The 19,392-nt window shown below is 38.7% G+C and overlaps 1 protein-coding gene across 10 annotated transcripts in view; it reads right to left on the bottom strand.

Moving 5' to 3' along the window:
• The window catches only part of CCSER2 (coiled-coil serine rich protein 2), a 170,284-nt gene that overhangs the window by 79,695 nt on the left and 71,197 nt on the right, over positions 1-19,392 (bottom strand). For 5 of the 10 annotated variants that reach the window (XM_019755556.2, XM_019755554.2, XM_074339719.1 and 2 more), the window contains 2 exons: positions 17,051-17,141; positions 5,019-5,181 (listed from right to left, as the gene is read on the bottom strand). In XM_019755556.2, coding sequence (XP_019611115.2) covers positions 5,019-5,181; positions 17,051-17,141 — 254 coding nt within the window. Of the gene's footprint in view, positions 1-5,018; positions 5,182-5,678; positions 5,800-5,859; positions 6,000-17,050; positions 17,142-19,392 lie in introns of those variants that run through there. The other 5 variants (XM_019755559.2, XM_019755557.2, XM_074339721.1 and 2 more) reach the window with 3 other exon arrangements.

The raw sequence follows: 19,392 nt of genomic DNA, 5'->3' as shown, positions 1-19,392 counted from the left end.
ACTAAAAGAGAGACATAATCACAGCTAAACAGTCGAAAGCCAAAGAAAAAGTGAGAATTCTGAACACAGCAAGAAAAAAGTGACCTACCATGTAGGAGATAGGCTCAACAAGATTAACAGCTGATTTTTCAACAGAAAGCCTGCGGGTCAAAATGCTAAAAGGAAGACTGTTAACCAATAATTCTATGTCCAGCAAAACTATCCTTCAAAATTGAAAAGAAATCAAACATTCCCAGATAAACAAAAACTGAGAGTTTGCTGTCATCAGACCTTTCCTACAAGATACACTGAAGATGGAGACTTCAATAGCCTCCTTCTCATTATTGGATAGAACTAGGAAGAAGGTCAGCAAGGAAACAGAAGGCTTGAACAACACTTCAAACTAACAAAACCTAACAGACATCTACAGAACATCTGTAGAGATTAAATTAATATTCAAAAAATTTGTCCTCAAATAAAACCCGAGGTCCAAATAACTTCACTGGTGAATTCTACAAAATATTCAATAAAAAATTAACAAAAGTCCTTCATAATTTCTTCCAAAATTAAAGAAACACTGATTCACTGATTCAATCTATGTGATCATAATACTAAAACCACACAAAAATTATCTCAGGAAAACTACAGACCAATATCTATTATGTATACAGAAAAATCCTCAACAAAATACTAACAAATCTAGCAACATATACGAGGATTATATACCTGGATTTATCCGAGAAATGAAGAGTTGGTATCAGCCAATGTTATACACCACATTAAGAGAATGAAGAAAAAAAACCAAGTAATTATCTCAATAGACACAGAAATAGCATCTGACAAAATCTAACTCCTTTCATGATAAAAATACTCAATAAAATATGTATAGAAGGGACTTTCCTTAACCTGATAAAGAGTCTCTATGAAAAACCCATGCTAGTGTCATATTTAACAGTGAAAGACTACGTCGCTCCTCATATCAGAAACAAGACACAGATGGCTACTCTCACCGCTCCTATTCAACACTGTACTGGAGGTTCCAGCCACAGCAATTATGCAGGGGAGAAAAAAAGAAAAGTATCCAGATTGGAAAGAAGACAGTAAAACTATTTCTATTCTCAGATGACATGATCTTGTATGTAGAAAAGCCTAAGAAACTCAGGAGCCAGAGGGTTATTTGAACCAGGTACGTGAACATTAGAGGCACTCAGGATTGCAGCAAAGGTGGGGAAAATGAAGAAGGAAAGGGAGCCAAGGGCCAGGATTTTTGGGAGCGAGGGGCAGGCAGGGACCGGGAAGGAGAAACTGACACAGCCAAATGCCCCACATCTCACAGGAAAGAGACTGGAGAACACGTCACTGAGAAGTGACAATGAGGGTTAAAGACAAGAGCCCACCTCTACACAGTACAGTACGAGAACGACCGAAAAATAAGAATCCTTCACTTAAGAATGCCACTGGGGAATTAGCACATTTAGGAAAGAGTTCGGTTTCAGTTACAATCAGGAAAATGTAGTAAAAAAGGCCCGTATATGAGTTTGTTAGAATGTAAGAGAATTCCACATAGCATAATGGAAGGTACAAGGTACAGGAAAAAAAGGAGGACTGGAGAAAAGAGCAGTGTAAGGCTGGCCAGATAAAAAGACAGCACAATATTATAATAAAAATACAGACAGTCCCTGACTTAGGATGGTCCTACTTACAATTTTTCGATTTTATGATGGTACTAAAGTGATAATGCGTTCAGTAGAAACCGTACTTTGAATTTTGAATTTTTATCTTTTCCTGAGCTGGCAATACGTGGGGCAATACTCACTCATGATGCAGGGCAGCCTGAGCTCCCAGTCAGCCACGCAATCACGAGGGTAAACAACGAGTACCCACAGTGTATTCACGGTGTGAGAAGACTTTGCCCAACTGTAGGCTAATATCAGTGTTCGGAGCAAGTTTAAGGTGGACCAGGCTAAGCTATGATGTTCGGTAGGTTAGGTGGATTAAATGCATTTTCAACTTACAATATTTGCAACTTACGATGAGTTTACCAGGACACAACCCCATCTAAATTCAGGAGAATCTGTGTAGAGGAAGTAGCTCACTGGTTCTGAACCACCAGTACCCTGAGTTATGGGTAAGACATAATCCTTTAATTAACTCTGACAATGACAGACAGGAATTGAAGGACAGATAGGAAAGGGAACCAGCACTCCAGACATCACAGAATGGGAAGAGGGACTTTCACCCATGTCATATTAAAAAGGCCCTGGGGTCAGTGCAGCTATACCTTTTACAATCAAGGCATACAGAGAGAAGGATAGTTTGAAGGTATGCCGGAGTAAGGCTTCTCTTGAGTGAGGTTTCTCTCTCTCATCCCCATAACTGACTCTAGGGGGTCGAGATGTCCCAAACCCCACACAGCCACCCCAAAGCCTGAGGGGATCTATAAACTGGTTAACCTATAACTCTTCATGACAAATTGGTATGCCTCAGCCCACTTGTTGGGAAGTTCTGTGCTAAATGAGTCTGATTAGAAACCCCCAGAATGCAGTACATTTATTTCTCGCTCCTCACTGAGAATTACCAGTGTGGAAGATCCACCAATCACTAGTCCCTCAAAACACACTGTGCAGGTGAGATTTGTGGTCATATGGTTTGGGAAATGGTTACATATTCTTTCACCACCTTTTATAAAATCATTAATACTATATTTATATATTAAGGCACTGGGGAGTCTGCTATTTTAAAAAAATCCATTTAACTTGAACTTGTCATTCCTACACTCATTTGATCAGAGAATCTCTGTTTTCTATACCTATTGATATCCAGGAATATAGTTTTTAGAAACTGTTGCTTAACTTTTCTGACAGTTAATCAACCTCAATCATTCCCAGGGACAGAGATTACTACCTCCAGGTAAATCCACTCCATCTTGGACAGTCTGATTAATAATCTCACTTTAAGCTGAAGTTCGCCACCCTTTATCTTAAAATGCATAGTTTTGCTATCTAGAGTTAGAAATCACACCTATTTTTTCCCCGGAAATGACCTAGCAATCCAACTATAAATGCCACACCATCCCATAAAGGCTTTCTTTGCCCATGGCTACTTTTTTTCCATCTGAATGAATACTCATCCTTCTCCTACAGAAACCACTGCTCTGCAATCTCTCCAGTCATGCTTTTCAGGTCAAGAGTAACTTCCTTATACACCACTACCCCAGACAAAGCCACTTGCCACATGCACCTAGTGTCCTGCAGCCATCACCGTACTGAGGCCCCCGTCCTCACTGCACTGCAGTTAAGACTGTGTTATAACAGTCTACATGCATGTCTCTCCCAGACTCAGCATCCTGACAGAAGGAAGTATCCGCTACTCATATTCCTATGGGATCATCTTCTACCTAATAGATAACTGCAATGATTCCAACTGAGCTCAGGCACTGTGTAATTCCTTTAATTTTCCTCAAAACAATGCTCCAAGAAGCTGTTATCAATCCACAACTTTCACCTCTCACACGATGTGTAAATTCTTCCCGGCTTAAGAATTGAGCAGAGTTCAACACATAGGTTCTCAATGAGTATTTGTGAAATGGATGAAAAAGATCTTATTTGAAGTATAAGCAAGGATTCACGTTTTAGATGTCTAAATTAGCCTTAAATTTACCTTTTTATAAACCAACCATCAAAGATGAGGGAAGCATAATCTTTATCATAAGCAATGAAGATGATCTTTACATCAGATTTTTGTCTGATAATACCAACTCTCTGACGTCCATTCCTTATCAAAAGCCCGGATATGAGAAGCAGAACAGCTAAAATAATACCTGGAAGGTATGTATTGAATGCATTCTTTTAGATTTCCTCAATTTTATCTTTGCATCAAATTATATCAACAGAAGGATCTTTAGCTGGACATCATCTTTTTATGAACCACTGTAAAACCACCTTTTCTCACTTGGACTAGAATTCCCTGTAGCTTGCATTAAAGAACATAAGTAAGAAACAGACTTAAGGAATCTGTCATTATTTCTACTTTGGAAAGCTGCCTGACATCTGTCCACAGTATCACAGGTATTTCCCTTATAAGAATGCATACAAAGCAACCTCTTACAGGTTTCTGTCTCATAAAAGCTAATCAATTCAGGAGAAACATGTCATTTATCTTAAGCACACTGTAACTCTTGTAATGGATCAAGTTTTGTTCTTTGCTTTTGTTGCAAATAATCCTAGAGCCACTTTTTTTTCTTACTGCAAGAACTATATGGGGCAATGTTTCCCTTCCATTATTTCTTTATCCAAATTTTATTATCTGTATTGTAAGTTGGCTCCAAAATGACCTCAAATCCCCAGTAGAACAAGATGAGAGTGAAAAGGAAAAAATTAACAACTACCACTGGGGGCCTACTGTAACACAGATATGGCTCCAGGCACGTTTATCCCCGATCCTCAAACGGTGAGAAGGAAATATAAGCTACGTCTACAGACGGTAAATGAAGTAGAGAGGGGTTAAATACATTATCTAAGTTCACAAAGCTAATTTGTGCCAGGCCAGGGTTTGATCTTAGCCACATTACACATAAGGACTGATCAAATTAAACACTATACTACATTTCAAAAAGGAAAAGAATTCTAGCATTGTACAGTTCATTCTTTTGTTTCTAATAGTACTCGAAGAATTTTAAATTTTCAATTTATTATATAAGCAAAAGAAGACAAATCACTTGACACTAATTTTACACATTACTTAAAAAATAACATTTAACAAAGTCAACCTTTAATCATTCCTAAATGAGAACTGGAAAAAGAACATCAAAACTCAAAGTCCAAATAGCAGACATAAATAAATATTTATATTTATGATAAAGTTAATGAAAAAAGACTTGGGCCAAAGAAAAAAATTAGACATATTATTCCAATTAGGACGACATGAAACTTGCACTATGTTTTTGGTGTCTCTAAAAACCAGACCCCAAAAATGGTTTTAAGGAAGCAAGGGAAAAATTATAACTCAAAATGAATCAGAAGATAGAAAATCAGACTCACCTGCTCAAGTCACTTTTCCCATGGTTATGATAGTGGTCAGGATGGCTGAGGTGATAATGGTCCTGCCCACTCCACCTCTGGGATGGCCTTTTCCAAAATCCTTCCTGAGACTGCCGGACATTTCTGTCTGATCGATCAAAACGGTTCATATTGTCACATTCCACTAAACAGATTCAAAAATAAAACATTATGAACGTGTACACACTCTAAAAAGTTAACTATCTATATAATTTGATAATTAAATGCTGCTGAAAATATAAAAGTAATATTCTAAAAAATACCAGTCGTTTATGTTAGCTCATCAAAAAAGATCAAGATTTCCAAAAGAAAAATAACCAGTTCTGTTGGTTAAAAACTGAAGTTATATTATTCGAACTTAAGTAAATTACAAAACTTTATCAACGGTTCCACTGTTCTAAAACAAGCAAATTATATTTGAAATCAACATTCTACATTTTAAACACCAGTCATCAGTTTCACAGTGGTTTTCATCATTATCACTAGTTGGTTCTGACTTCAGAATGAAAACAAGAAAAAGATTTTAAGTCTAGTGGAGAATTCATTCCTCGAAATGAATGTCACAATTAATTTTCCCAGACTTCATGAAGCACAATTAACTTTTTATCACAAACAAATCATATATTTTTAAATTAAGCTCACAGTTTTAGAAAGTAAGACGCTTCAAATCTGCCTGCAGTAGAGCTTGTTCAAAAAGTCTAAAATGCCACTGAAAACAAAGCCAGTACTTTGCAGCAACAAATAGTACACTCCCTGAAATACAAATGCCACAAAAACTCGAAAAGAATCTCTTTGAAACACCCCAAGCTTCTCCTTCACTTACCCAAACACTTTGTCCTCACATATCTGAGCACTGGCTAAGAGAGTTACTTTGTACAAGGGAGACATTGTGTCGCCTGCTGCCTACTCAGACATAGTTGCACACTAGGCACTGACAAACAGGCCTTCCTTCCTGCGGCTCCCAGCCCTCCCTGTGGGAAGCACGCCCAGTTCACCCTGTGACTCCATCTTCGCTCACTGCTTACATAGCTACTGAGTTAGGACTGTTACTAAAAATACAACTCAACACTAACCCAAGCCAGGAACTGGGAAGGTTTCTCTAGTCTGAGAATTATTACATGAGAAAGTTCAAATCCTGCAATGTTGAGAATTCCTTGTGATAAAAAAAGCTTTAGCAATCAGTGCAATCCCCAATTGAAAAACATTATTTAAATGATTGTTTTCACTTAACCTAAAATCTGAATTTGAAATGTGGAGAGCCTTTCATTACAGCATACCAGATTAAAAACAAACAAACAAACAAAAACACAGAAAAAACTTCCTCATTCCAAAGAAAAGATGATGAAAAGTATGGATATTCAATTCTCATATATACTAGACTCACTATAATACATTTCTTCTAAATGTATAACCATTTAAATAAGGTTTTAAAAGGTATTGAAATTTTGTTTAAATTCATTAGAGAAATCAATTTTAGGGAAAACTGTTTTATAGTGTTTTTTTTTAATTTTGCAATGCAAAAATGTTTAAAAAGTCTTACGTTTGAAATTATTTCGAACAATTTCTTGTCATCTTATTGAGATAAATTAAGATCTATTTTTTAAAGTTTAGTTATAGAAAACCTGGCCGTTAGATACATAAAGGCATGGTGACTGTTATGCTGAAAAAAGAAAATCATGAGTAGAAAATGAGATTGTAAAAGAAAATAAAAAACAACCCAACGAAGGCTTAAACTGCTTTAAGTTCACATTTGTATTATACACATAGATTTGGTTAAGTTCCTTAAGTATTTCTACAAGACATTAAAATGTTACTTTAGTTTAAGCAACTCTTATAGCTGAGGGATAATCTGTAATTACTTTTAAATGTTCTGAATTCATTTTTTCTTAACTCAGGCAGACAAAATTCTACCCACTCCTCAAACAAGAAATTCTGTTATAATAAGAAACTGATCCATAATTAGGATATCATCAACACTGCACAGAGAGCAACAAGAAGCAAACAAATCAGGCAAACAGGCCAGGAGAGGGGGTTGGATACTGAGGGAAATTACAACGCAGAAATTAGAGTGCTGCTTTTGTGTGTGCTATGGTTGTTGGCACAGCCCTCACATTAAAGCACCTTTATTGAAATATGAACTCGAATATGGGCAAAATGGCAAATAAGCACTAGAAACAAACATTTGCAGGACCACAAAAGACTACTGGTAGAAACAGATGGGGCTACCTTCTGAGAGACACGTCCGCTCCAATACTCTGCAGAGAGGGTCCTGCTTATACGCCTACCTGAGGCTTCCATCAATCATGTGGCTACATATTTTAAAACACTTCTAAGAAAATAATGTGAAATAACATTAGCGATGGTTTTTGAGAACAGAGTAAGCGTTCTCTGACAGAATTAAAGAAATAATATCGAAAAGAAAATGAAAAGCAATAAAATTACAAGATGGAGCTAAATCAAAACCAGCTTCCAGAGCCAACGAAGGAACAGGCAAAGAAGACTAAGAAAGGACATAAATCCCTCTGAATGTGTCATACCATCGGGAATGATGGGGCGAACCTAACAGCACCCCAGTTTGAAAAAGTTTTAACCCAGCACACTGATCCAAACCAACAACACTCAAGATGTGGCCCTCACTGTGACGTTAGGACTAGAGACAAAGGCCTTCTGAAGGAGGTTTCCAGCTCCAGACATAAAATAAAAGGCAGCGGATTTTAGTATGTAGTTTTTTTGTTTTGTTTTGTTTTTGTTTTATGAGAGGAGACAGAGAGCTAATACCAGGATTTCTACCCTAAGGAGAGGAGAAGTTAACTGAAAGGTATGGTGTGGGGGCAGAGCCCCAGAAAGCAGTTTCCAGGCTCTCGGCCTCACATAGACAGGTGCTGGCTCAGGTAGTAAATGGCCAACTGTGATTGCATGGCCATCAGCTGTGGCTAGTTGGCCGTCAGCTGTAACCAGTGAGCCATTGGCCACAATATAACTGCTGTGGCTACGCTAGCAGAAGAGAGAGAAAAGAATGGGGGCTAGCAAGAAGATGGCGGCTGGGCTGGCAAGCGTGGATGGCGGTTTGCGGACAGTGTGGATCCAGCCTCCAGTGAGAGTATAATGCCGCCAGAGAGAGTATAGTGGTATGACTCCCCTACCTATGGCTCTGTGGGTGTTCCTTTTTGGCCTCACCATATCCTGCGTTCTTGTATGGGGAGCGGGAGCAGAGACCCCGCAGGCCGCCCTGCATGACAAATGGCGCAGCGAGCAGGGTCTCCCGCATGACAAATGGCGCAGCGAGCAGGGTCTCCCACACGACATATGGGATGTGGGGATGCCTGTGTCTAACACACATTGTACCCCTTCTTCTGATTTGATAAAGGAACAAAATAAGACACCAAGGGCTACCGAGAAGATTTCTCTGGTAACTTGTCCTAAGCAGGTAACGGATGACACCTGTGACTAACAATTGGCAATGAAGACAGTGGGAAGAAATTACACATCACAGAGCCTGGAAAAAATGTGTTTTGCATTAGGTTTTACAAATCTGATCAAAAAAGCTTTTAACTGAAATTTGGCTTGAGAGAAGAAAACCTTGTGTTAAAAAACAAAACAAACAAATGAAAAATAAACCTTGTTATTACTAAACACAATTAGTACTGAGAAATATAAAAATAAATTTCCAGAAGAAAATATAGGAATTGGAAAGTGGTCAGGGACAACACTACGAACCTCATGACTGACTATAGTATAACAAAAAGTTTAGCAAAAATGTGGCCTTAGGAAAAATAACATGAAATAAGGGCATTTTAGTAGGCACCGTAACTTGGTTTGAGGTGGGATTCTGTAAGTAAATAGACATCTTTTTCAACACATAAAAGTTGAAAATCAAAGTTAGCAGAGGAAACAGCACATGTAAGAAGGTATACACTATGGAAATTTTATAAACCTGAGTATTATACTATGAAAGTGCCAAATGCTAGGCTTTAATCTACAGGAAATGAGTGACTATTAGAAATTCCTGAACAAGAGAATAAAGCAATACAACTATGCTTTTGCTGTAACAAAATTATTCATTTAGAAAACACTTTAGAACAAATCTCAAATACCCAACGGTCTACCAAAATTAATTCAGTTTCCAAAATTGCTTCCTTAAGAGACTCCTTGACCAAGGTAAAAGAAAAGTATAAAAGAATTAAAAACAATTTATTTTTCACATCCTCCCAAATTGCAACTCAAACCTGAAGTCCTTTCTCCTTTTATTCCTCTTCCCTCATTCTATGCTTCTCAGTTTCTCTCTGCCCAATCTCTCCCTTTGACCTGTTCCCCTCCCCCCAAAGCTGGCCAGAAACCTAGAAAGTTCAATACCTCTTAAAATTAAACCTGCTTCAGAAGAGGGAAAACCCATTAGAGTTGATTTTAAGACCTGGTGTCTCATTCTGAGCTGAGAGCCATTGATTGCTACATACTTTCTAAGGTCTAAACAAGACTGGGAGCAATTTGCCAAGGAATTTGGAATATTGTTAGGAATTGATGACCCAGAGTCGCCAGAACTATACCAGCTAGTTCATACATTAGAGGGAACTCCAGGAGCAAACACTAGGATAGAAAAGGTCAAGTGCGAAGAACCTAAAAGTAACTTAGGAACCCGTGATTGTGTAGAGGAGGAAAACGTTTTTCTCAACCCTTTTAGGGTCTGAAAATTAAACTCACACAACAGATTAAGAGGAGAAAAGCATCTAAGTATACATATAATATAATACATGTAATGGGGCCTTCATAAGGAAATGAAGACCCAAAGAACCTATAGACTTGAGTGTTTTCATGCTATTTTTGCTGAAGAATGCACAGTTATGGAGGAATGTGACAGATTAAAGAGAATGAGGTGACTGTAGTAAACTAGGGGAAACTTAGCATGACCTGGTATGATTCTTCTTGGTGTCCCTCTGTCTTCAGAGACGAGGATATATAGGGAGGGCGACTCACTGGAGGGTTTTATGACCCGCTTCGGGGGAAAAGGGGGCAGGGGGACGTCAGAGTGACTCTCCTGCTTCTGCCATTTTTTAAAATTCCTTCAGCTTAAAATATTCAATTTGCCAGGGCACAATATTTTGGGGTAATGTGTCCTGAACTCAAATGCACATGAAATGAAGAGAGGTTAAAAAAGGCCTTTCAGAAGCTGTCACAAAGTCTTTTTCTATGAACACATACTGGGCTCTAATCCAGTTGTTTATTTTTAAGAAAAGAAAAGATAAATTCACTGCAGACTTCAAGGATAGACTAACACCACTAGAGAACATTCAAGAGTAGATTCTGAAAGAGATGTGACCCTTTCTCCTCACTTTCTGTGAAAGATTTTAGGGTAGAAATACCGCAAATAGCCTCATTGCCAGACTTCCAGTGCTTGGAAAGAGCCTTAAAAAAAGACAGAATAAGACTCAGAATAAAATGATGTCCTTCACATATAACAACGAGATGCCTCCACCAGTGAATTAAACATTGGAAGAAGGAATCTCTTAACACATCCATAGATGCTACAAATAGCAGGGCATTCAAAAAACAAATGTCTTCTATTGCATTAAGAAATAAAAGAGAAAAAAGAAAGTGGGTGATTAAAGTGTTCTGAGGGAGAAATCAAGCACTCAATTTCTGGTTTTACCCTTAAAGTCAAAGATAAATTTCTCTAAGTAGTAAAGGACAGCCTTGAACATGTTTTATTGATACAGGCGTTACAATATCAACCTTAAATCCTGCTGTTGCATAACCGCCCCCTCACTGTCACCAAACCACTCACTCAGTGTGGTCATCTCCAATAACACTCAAACAGCTCCCAAATCCTAGCCATTAATTGTCCCAAAAATATTTGTCCAACAAACATTCTTTCCACCTCTGTGCTACCACACATGCTGGCTTCATGGTAATTATTTACTACACAAAGACAATGCCAGACAAATGTTTTCCTCATGGCCTCTCCGTTGAAATCACATAAGAGTCCCCTATTCATAATGAAGTCATAGCAAACTTGTGTCCAAATTTAAGATCTCAATGAGGTGCCATTCTTTGTATTGTCAAAAATTCTACTGATTTTGGCAGAATTAGTGAGCTGAACCCATCAAGATCCAGAAGGAGCCATCTAAAAACTCCACCCAAATTTGCAATAATAGCCTCAAAAACCACAATCTAAAGAGAACTAGAACCAATAGTCAAAAGAATATTAGAAGTCTCCTTAAACCTTGCACCCGTCCTTGTAACATTGCCATCCCAACCAAAACGCTCAACAGGTGGGGACAGAGTCATGCAGGACGTCAGAGATATAAAGAGATGAGCCATTCCCTACTTTCCAGCAGAACCAAACCTCAATAATAGTTTCTCTTTTGGTGCCTCTAAAGGTAACATACTTTAGATCCACGATCTGCTTTCTTCAGTGTCCATTAGCTCAAAATAGTCAATACTTGTTTTCATTCTAGGAAAATCTGTAACATACGTGATATACCTCAGTAGTACCCTCAAACTTTTCACAAGTCCCCAACAAAGACCTCAAAGACTTTAAATTTCCCTGTGATTCTACTTTTATCTAATATGTGGATAACTTTTTGCTGTGCTCTCAAGATGACGCAGGCTCTAAGACCAATTCCATCTCTCCACCTCCTGTTTTAGCTCAGAAATGGTGTAAGATTTCCTCTAAAGAGAGTGGTTATAATTCTAAGTAAAATGCATTAGTTAGGATGTAATTTATTCCAACAAGGTAAATTCCTCATTCCTCACTACCAGCCCTTAAAACGTCACATTAAATTTCCTGGACCATGAAGACTCATTATTATTTCACTTATAATTATCGATGCTTTATGTTTTTCCTCTGTGTTCCACAATATTTTTCTACTTGATCGTATAGACCACTAATCAGATTTCAACAGCAGCTCTGCTTTCTGTCATCTACTGAAGTGTTCTGTGGGGAACTCTTTTATGGCTCCAGAAAGCATTACAGTGCAATTAACTCTCCCTAAGTGCTCTCGTTATTACCTCCTTGGGCCTCTCTAATCCTGGGAGTTCTGTGGTTTTCCCTGTTTTTCTTCCTGGGTGTTGACTGTGATTTTTCTTTCGCAGTTGACTAGAACTCAGCTCTGGTTGCTAGAGCCTCCCAAGTGACAGCAGAACCACAGAAGGTGTAACAGTCTCTACCCCAGGGGCAGAGCAGCTATTGTTCTCAGTTCTTCACTCTCGTTAATAGAAATATCCAACGTGCTCTGCTGCAGGGCATCTGCGTGAACACAGTGGACCTCCCAGCCCCACTGCTGTAGAATTAAGTGTGCTGGCTCTAAGTGAAGACTTTCAGAGACATTACGTGCATGCTTCTGATCACCCTACTGTCCTTCTGCCATCTGTCACCAGAACAACCTGCTCCAAGTAGTCCTGGTCTCCAAATGAAGAAACAAGTAGACCTGAATTCAGTCGCACAGCCTAAACTGTCCAGGTTTACCCACAGACCCAAGAATGAGAAAAATAAATGCCTATTTTGAAAGTCACCATGATTTTGAGATTGATTGTTACAGGGCACCCTGGCAGTGTAAAAAAAAAAAGCCTGATCAATATGACAAATGTGAGCAGCAACACATTCCTAGGACCTCAATGACGCACTAAAAACACACACCTACTCTCTGTGAAATATCCTTGCATTTTCTGGCATCACATATAAAAAGGACTTCACCACAGTTTTCACTTCACCCCTGGTCCCTAGGAGGCCCAAGACCAGGAAAATGTTGACTAACAGGGAATCTACAGGTCTCTGGAGCCATTCCTCTTCCGAAGAAGATCCCCATTACAACCCTTGTCCCAGGGGCTTTCCTAGGCTGGTCTCTGGTTCTGGATCAGTCCCTAAGATAGAAAAGCCTATAAATGCTGTGTCGGTGGGGGAAGAGCACCCAGGCCCTCTTACATATGGATTATTTAAAGCTCCGCTACAGCAGTCACTGGGATCTGCACAGGAAGACAGAAAGGATTTGGAAGTAAAAAAGGGTTGAATGAGGATATAATCAAGATGGCAGAGCAGGTAAACACTGTGCTCACCTCCTCTCATGACCACATCAAAATTACAGAACCACCACCATATGATTTAGAATCGCCTGAAGTCTAGTTGAACGGAAGCCCTAAAACTAAGGACATACAGAAGAAGCCGGTTTGAGACAGGTGGGAGGGGCAGAGATGCGGAACAGGTTGCTTCCACACCCATATGTGACCATTAAAAATCAGGAGGGATAACTCTGCTGTGGAGGCCCCCCTGCAAGAGTGAAGAGGCCCAACCCCACAACAGGATCCCCGGCCCAGGGTCTCAGTGCTGAGGACTGAAGTCCCCATAACTCCTAGCTATGAAAACCAGTGGAGATTGTGGCAGAGTGAGTCAGAGGTGGCTGCACTCCCAGGCACTCCTCTTAAAGGGCCCGTGCATGGACTCACTCACTTTGAGCTCCAGCGCTGGGTTACAAGCTCAAAAGGCACCAGGGACACACAGGGAGGAACTGAGTTGTCTGGCTTTAGGGTGAGGGCTGAACGGGAAGCTTTCTCCCGGACAGAAAGGCTAGCAGAAACAATTGTTTCTTTGTAGGACCCTCCCCCACTCCTGGCATGCAAGCAGAAGCAGGGGGCCACCATATCTCAGTCTGAATCGACCTGGCTAAACCATTCGTTAGCCTTGATTCCCTGAGACCCCACCCCAACCAACTTTGGGCACAGCCAAGCAACTTATAGTGGCTATTTTGTATAAACGGCTTGTCTTGGCTCATGTTGCAGACATTCCCAAAATTTCTCAAAGATTCACAAAAGCCAAAAGAGCAGCATCTGACTTCAGTATGTCCCATACATCTGGTTGAGCAGCCATGTGTCTGGCATAGTGACAGCTGGCCTTGGTTTGCAGCTTGGCCTCTCAAGGCAACTCCAATCCGAGCATAGCCATCTGAGGACTGCTTTGTGGGTCATGCCAGGTGGTCCTGGGTAGGGGACAGGCTGAGGCTGAACTTGGCTTTCGGTGGGGCCCCTCCCAGGAGGTCCTGGGACTGGCACGCCCAGTGAACAGCTTCAGACGCAGCCGGAGCATCACCCAGCCACCTCAAAGGGTGACACACCCAAAGGACAGACTGGGCAGGCACCAGAGCCCTGCTAAAGCGAACCCTGCTATGAAGGATTAGCCCCTACACAACAGCTCCTGCACTGTAGTCACAGCCAGTCCTCACAACCAATCAGCCTGAGGGTCAATCCCTCCCACTAATGTGAAAGCAGCAACCAAGGCTCAACTACAACAGAAGGGCACACACAACCCACACAAGAGACGCACCTTAAGTACCTGGCTCAGGTGACCAGGAAAATTGTACTCTGGGCCCTACAGCAAACCTACTACCATAAGGCCGTTCTACTAAGACTGGGAGACAGAGCAGGTCTACCTAGTACTTAGAAACAAATATAGGTAAGCAGCCAAAACGGGGAGACAAAGAAACATGTCCCAAATAAAAGAACAGAACAAAGCTCCAGAAAAAGAACTAAACAAAATGGAGACAAGCAATCTCCCATACATGGAGTTCAAAACACTGGTTATAAGGATGCTCAATGATCTCAGGGAGAATTTCAACAAAGACATGGGAAACATAAAAAAAGAACCACTCAAAAATAAAGAATGCAGTAACTGAAATGAAGACTATTTTAGAGGGACTCAACAATAAATTAGATGAAGCAGAGCATCGAATCAGTGATGCAGAAGATAAGATAGAGAACACACCCAATCAGAATAGCAAAAAGAAAAAAAGAATAAAAAAACATGAGGATAGTTTAAGGGGCCTCTGGGACAACATCAACTGTGTCAACATTCGCATCACAAGGGTACCAGAAGGAGAAGAGAGCGAGCAAGGAATTAAAAACCTATTTGAAGAAATAATAGTGCAAAACTTCCCTAGCGAGACAAAGAAAATAAATATACAAGCCCAGGAAACACGAAGAGTCCCAAACAAGATGAACTCAAAGAGGTTCACACCAAGACACCTCACTATTAAAAGGCCAATGGTTACAGACAAAGAAAGTATCTTAAAAGCAGCAAGACAAAAGCAGTTAGTTATCTAAAAGGGAGCTCCCATAAGATTGTCAGCTGATTTCTCAACAGAAACTTTACAGGCCAGAAGGGATTGGCAGGAAATATTCAAAGTGATGAAAAGCAAGGACCTACAACGAAGACTACTGTACCCAGCAAAGCTATCATTTAGAATCGAAGGAAAGATAAAAGAATTTCCCAGACAAGAAAAAGCTAAAGAAGCTGATCAACACCAAACCAGAATTACAAGGAATGTTAGAGAGATTTCTTTAAGACAAGTAATAATAATAATAATTATTATTATATAATTATTATAACAATAATAAAAACTATTATTATTATAATTACTATATGGCAATAACTACATATCTATCAAAAATTACTTTAAACGTAAATGGATTAAATGCTCCAATCAAGATAGGGTGGCTGAATAGATAAGAAAACAAGGCCCTTACATATGCTGCCTACAAGAGACTCATTCAGGTTGAAAGACACATACAAAATGAAAGTAAAGGGATGGAAAAAGATATTTCATGAAAGTGGAAATGAAAAAAGAAAAGCTGGAGTAGCAATACTTACACCAGACAAAATAGACTTTAAAACAAAGGCTATAAGAGAAGACAAAGAAGGACCCAGTAATCCCACTTCTTAGTATTTATCTGAAAAAAAAAAAACCGAAAAAACAAAATGCTATTTTGAGGGGACATGTGCATCCATATGTTCAGTGCAGCATTGTTTACAATGGCCAAGATGTGGAGGCAGCCTGGTGTCTGTCGATGAATGAATGGATAAAGAAGAGGTGATACATATACACAATGGAATATGAGTTGGCCAGAGAAGGAAATGGGCTCTTGCCATCTGCATTGGCATGCATAGACCTGGGGAGTATTGTGCTGAGTGGAGTGTAATACAGATACAATGTAATTTCACTGATATGTGGAATCTAAAGAACAAAATAAACAAGCAAACAAAACAGAAACAAACTCATAAATACAGAGAATATTTTGATGGTTGCCAGACAGGAGGGGGTTTGAGGGCTGGTGAAAAAGGGAAAGGGATTAAGAAGTAGAAATTGGTTGTCACAAAGTATTCATGGGGATGTAGGGTATAGTATAAGGAATACAGTCAATAATATTGTAATAACTATGTATAGATTATCAAATTTAGATTAGATTTATCAGGGTAAAAGATGTGAGGGGTTTGGAGGGGAAGGGTGAAAAAGGAAGGGTGAAAAAGGTGAAGGCATTAAGAAATACAAATTGGTAGTCATAAAACAGTCATGGGGATGTAAAGTACAGCACAGGGAACATAGTCAATAATGTGGCAATAACTATGTATAGTGCCAGGTGGGTCCTAGACTAGTACCAACCAGGGCGATCACTTCTTAAATTATATAAATTTCTAACTACAATGCTGTACACCTAAAATTAATATAAAATAATACCGTATATCAACTGTAATTGAAAAATTTTAAAAGGGGGAAAGGTTAAGGGGAAGAGGTTAAAAAAAAAGGGTAGAATGATTCATTTAGAAGATCACCATTTTCCCAGAATTGATCTTAAATTTTTTTTCAATTTAATGATACTTACTGATGTTTCATAAATCATTTTATTTGTTTCTCTAAATGCATTTCTTAGAATTAAAATGAAATAATGGGAGGAAAAATTGGGTATGTATACAGGAAAAAAAGGTCAAATCCTATCTACCACTTACTTCATGGTATAGGTATATAAAATTATTGCATCATGCAGAAATTATATCTAAGACATACAAAATCAGGTTTTAAACACTTAATAAATTTACAATGAACCTATTTAACATCTCTGAAGATTGATTCTAAGTCTGAAAAGGCTTCCTTTTCAGATTGACATTGGGAAATCTGTAAATAACAAATATCAAATTGGCTATAGCCAAGTGGCTTAACTATGTGCCTCTGGAGGTTCAGTATGTCCCCACTTACCATTTTCAAGAGGTGCGTCCTCAGGCAGATCCACATCAAGCATAAGGTCATCATCCTCAAGGTCACACGATTCAAGATTATTCAGAATATCCTGTAAACAAAAGCGATAAAAAAATGTTATAATCTCGCTCAAGGATGTATATTATCATGAGTTGTGAAAACATGACTGCATGATAATCTGAATTCACTCAATTTTCTAAAACAAAAAGAAAAGATTGAACTGGTTTACCTGATTAAGCTATTTGTAACATCCTTCTCCTAGTCGTCCTCCCCACCAGATTCTATTTTGAAAAACTTACACCGTGCTCACTATCTGCAAGATAGTGTTCTAAGCATGTTACAAATATCATTTATTTAACCTTTAACACAACCCTATGATTTCATGACTAATGCAATTCCCATATTCTAGGTGACAAAATTAACGCACAGAGAGCCTAAACACCTGGCCAACATAGAATATGAACACAAGTGGTCTATCACCTAAGTCCACGCATTTAACAACTTCCCTGACAACATGAATAATCAAAATTAGTAACGTATCTCCCAAAATTTATTCGTATTTGGTGTGGGAGGTTGTGTTTTATTATCTCTAGGGATTAGGCAACATATGCAAAAATAACAAAATAAGCTTTTAAATATGTGATTATTCCACTCCTTTCTTATGCCAAACCTGCCTACTACTGCCTTCAGCACCACTACCAACTCCTTGGTTTGCCTTAAGTCATTATTTTCTATAATAGAACTGGAACTGTCAAACTGGTATAAGCAGCCCCTCTTGTGTTCTATTTGCAACCTTGCTAGCTATCATCTGTCCTTAGAAAAGTAGTATTTTGCTTTCAAAGACTCTTGTTCTAAAGTCTAAATAACTAAATAAGCAAAAACTAAGTTTAAGGAAAACTCAGTTTGACTTACAGCCCACTAGTCGTGGATCCTTCCAACTTAAGAACTGATCCAATACTGTATGACCATTCCTTAGTATATATAAGAAGATCCCAAATTCACAAAAACAACTTAGATTATGGCCTTTAAAAATTCTTATAGAGGGGCCAGCACAGTGGCTCCGTGCTCCTAATGCCGAAGGCTGCCGGTTCAATTCCCACATGGGCCAGTGGGCTCTCAACCACAAGGTTGCTGGTTCAACTCTTCTACTCCCGCAGGGGATGGTGGGCTGTGCCCCCTGCAACCAACAAAGGCAACTGGACCTAGAGCTGAGCTGCACCCTCCACAGCTAAGATTGAACAGACAATAACTTGACCTGGAAAAAGACCTGGAAGTACACACTGTTCCTCAATAAAGTCCTGTTCCCCTTCCCCAATAAAATCTTTAAAAACAAAAACAAAAAAACAAAAACTCATAGAAAGGGTATATCTACATCATTACAGATAATCTGAAGAAAATTAGAAATGTTCCCTATGTCAGGTACTCTATCCAAATCTTTTCAAGTTTGTGTTGCTGGGCTTTCGTTCCAGGATCCATTGAGAACTAAATAACTGGAATAACTGTAATTATTAAAAAACTAAAAAACAAAAAAAACTATGGGTAATTATCTAACCTTGGCACAAGAAAGGTATTTATTTCATATAACCTCTTTTGATCATGAAAGATTTACTATCCTTAATACAGTCTTCCTAACAAAAATCAAGAAAACAGATGAACATGAAAAAAACTGGCAAAGGCCGTAATGGACAGTTCACAAAATAAATATAAAAAATAACCAATAAATATGATGTAGGAAAGAATGCTAACACTAATGCTGATTTATCACGATTGAGAGAAATCTAGTACTCATCTATACTCCAGATAGTATTAAATTCATATAAACTTTCTGGAGTCCAATTTGTCAAATTTTAGCTAAAACTTTCCTTTTAAAGGTAAATTTTCCTTCCTAAGGATTTATGCCTTAGAGATAAACAAATGCAGAAACTGTATGTACAAGTATGGTTATTGCAGCATTGTTCAGAATGACAAAAAAGTAGAAACAACCTAAGTGCCCAACACTAGAAAAATGGTTAAACAGAAATAATGGAATAGTCATATAACCGTATTGTTAGTAAAAAAAATATAATAAAAATATATCTATAGACATGGAAAGATGTTAATTGGGGGAAAAACAGACTGGGTTGTTTCTAATGCTTTGCTCTTAAAAATAATGTTTCAATGAACCTTTGTAAGTCAAAAGTAAATTGAAACAAATGAATCTAACTGTGTATCAAGTTGTTGGCATAACACTTACAGAGAAACTATTTCAAGTGAGGGAAAAATCCTCAAACTATTTTCAGTAATTGTAATATGGATGGTAGTACAGTTATTACTCTAAGACGGTTTTGTATACATGGGTATAA

The sequence above is a fragment of the Rhinolophus sinicus genome, linkage group LG07, assembly GCF_036562045.2.
Source record: "Rhinolophus sinicus isolate RSC01 linkage group LG07, ASM3656204v1, whole genome shotgun sequence".
NCBI classification, from domain to species: Eukaryota; Metazoa; Chordata; class Mammalia; order Chiroptera; family Rhinolophidae; genus Rhinolophus; species Rhinolophus sinicus.
Note: the sequence above shows the minus strand (reverse complement) of the source record. Positions and strands in the feature narration are given on the sequence as shown.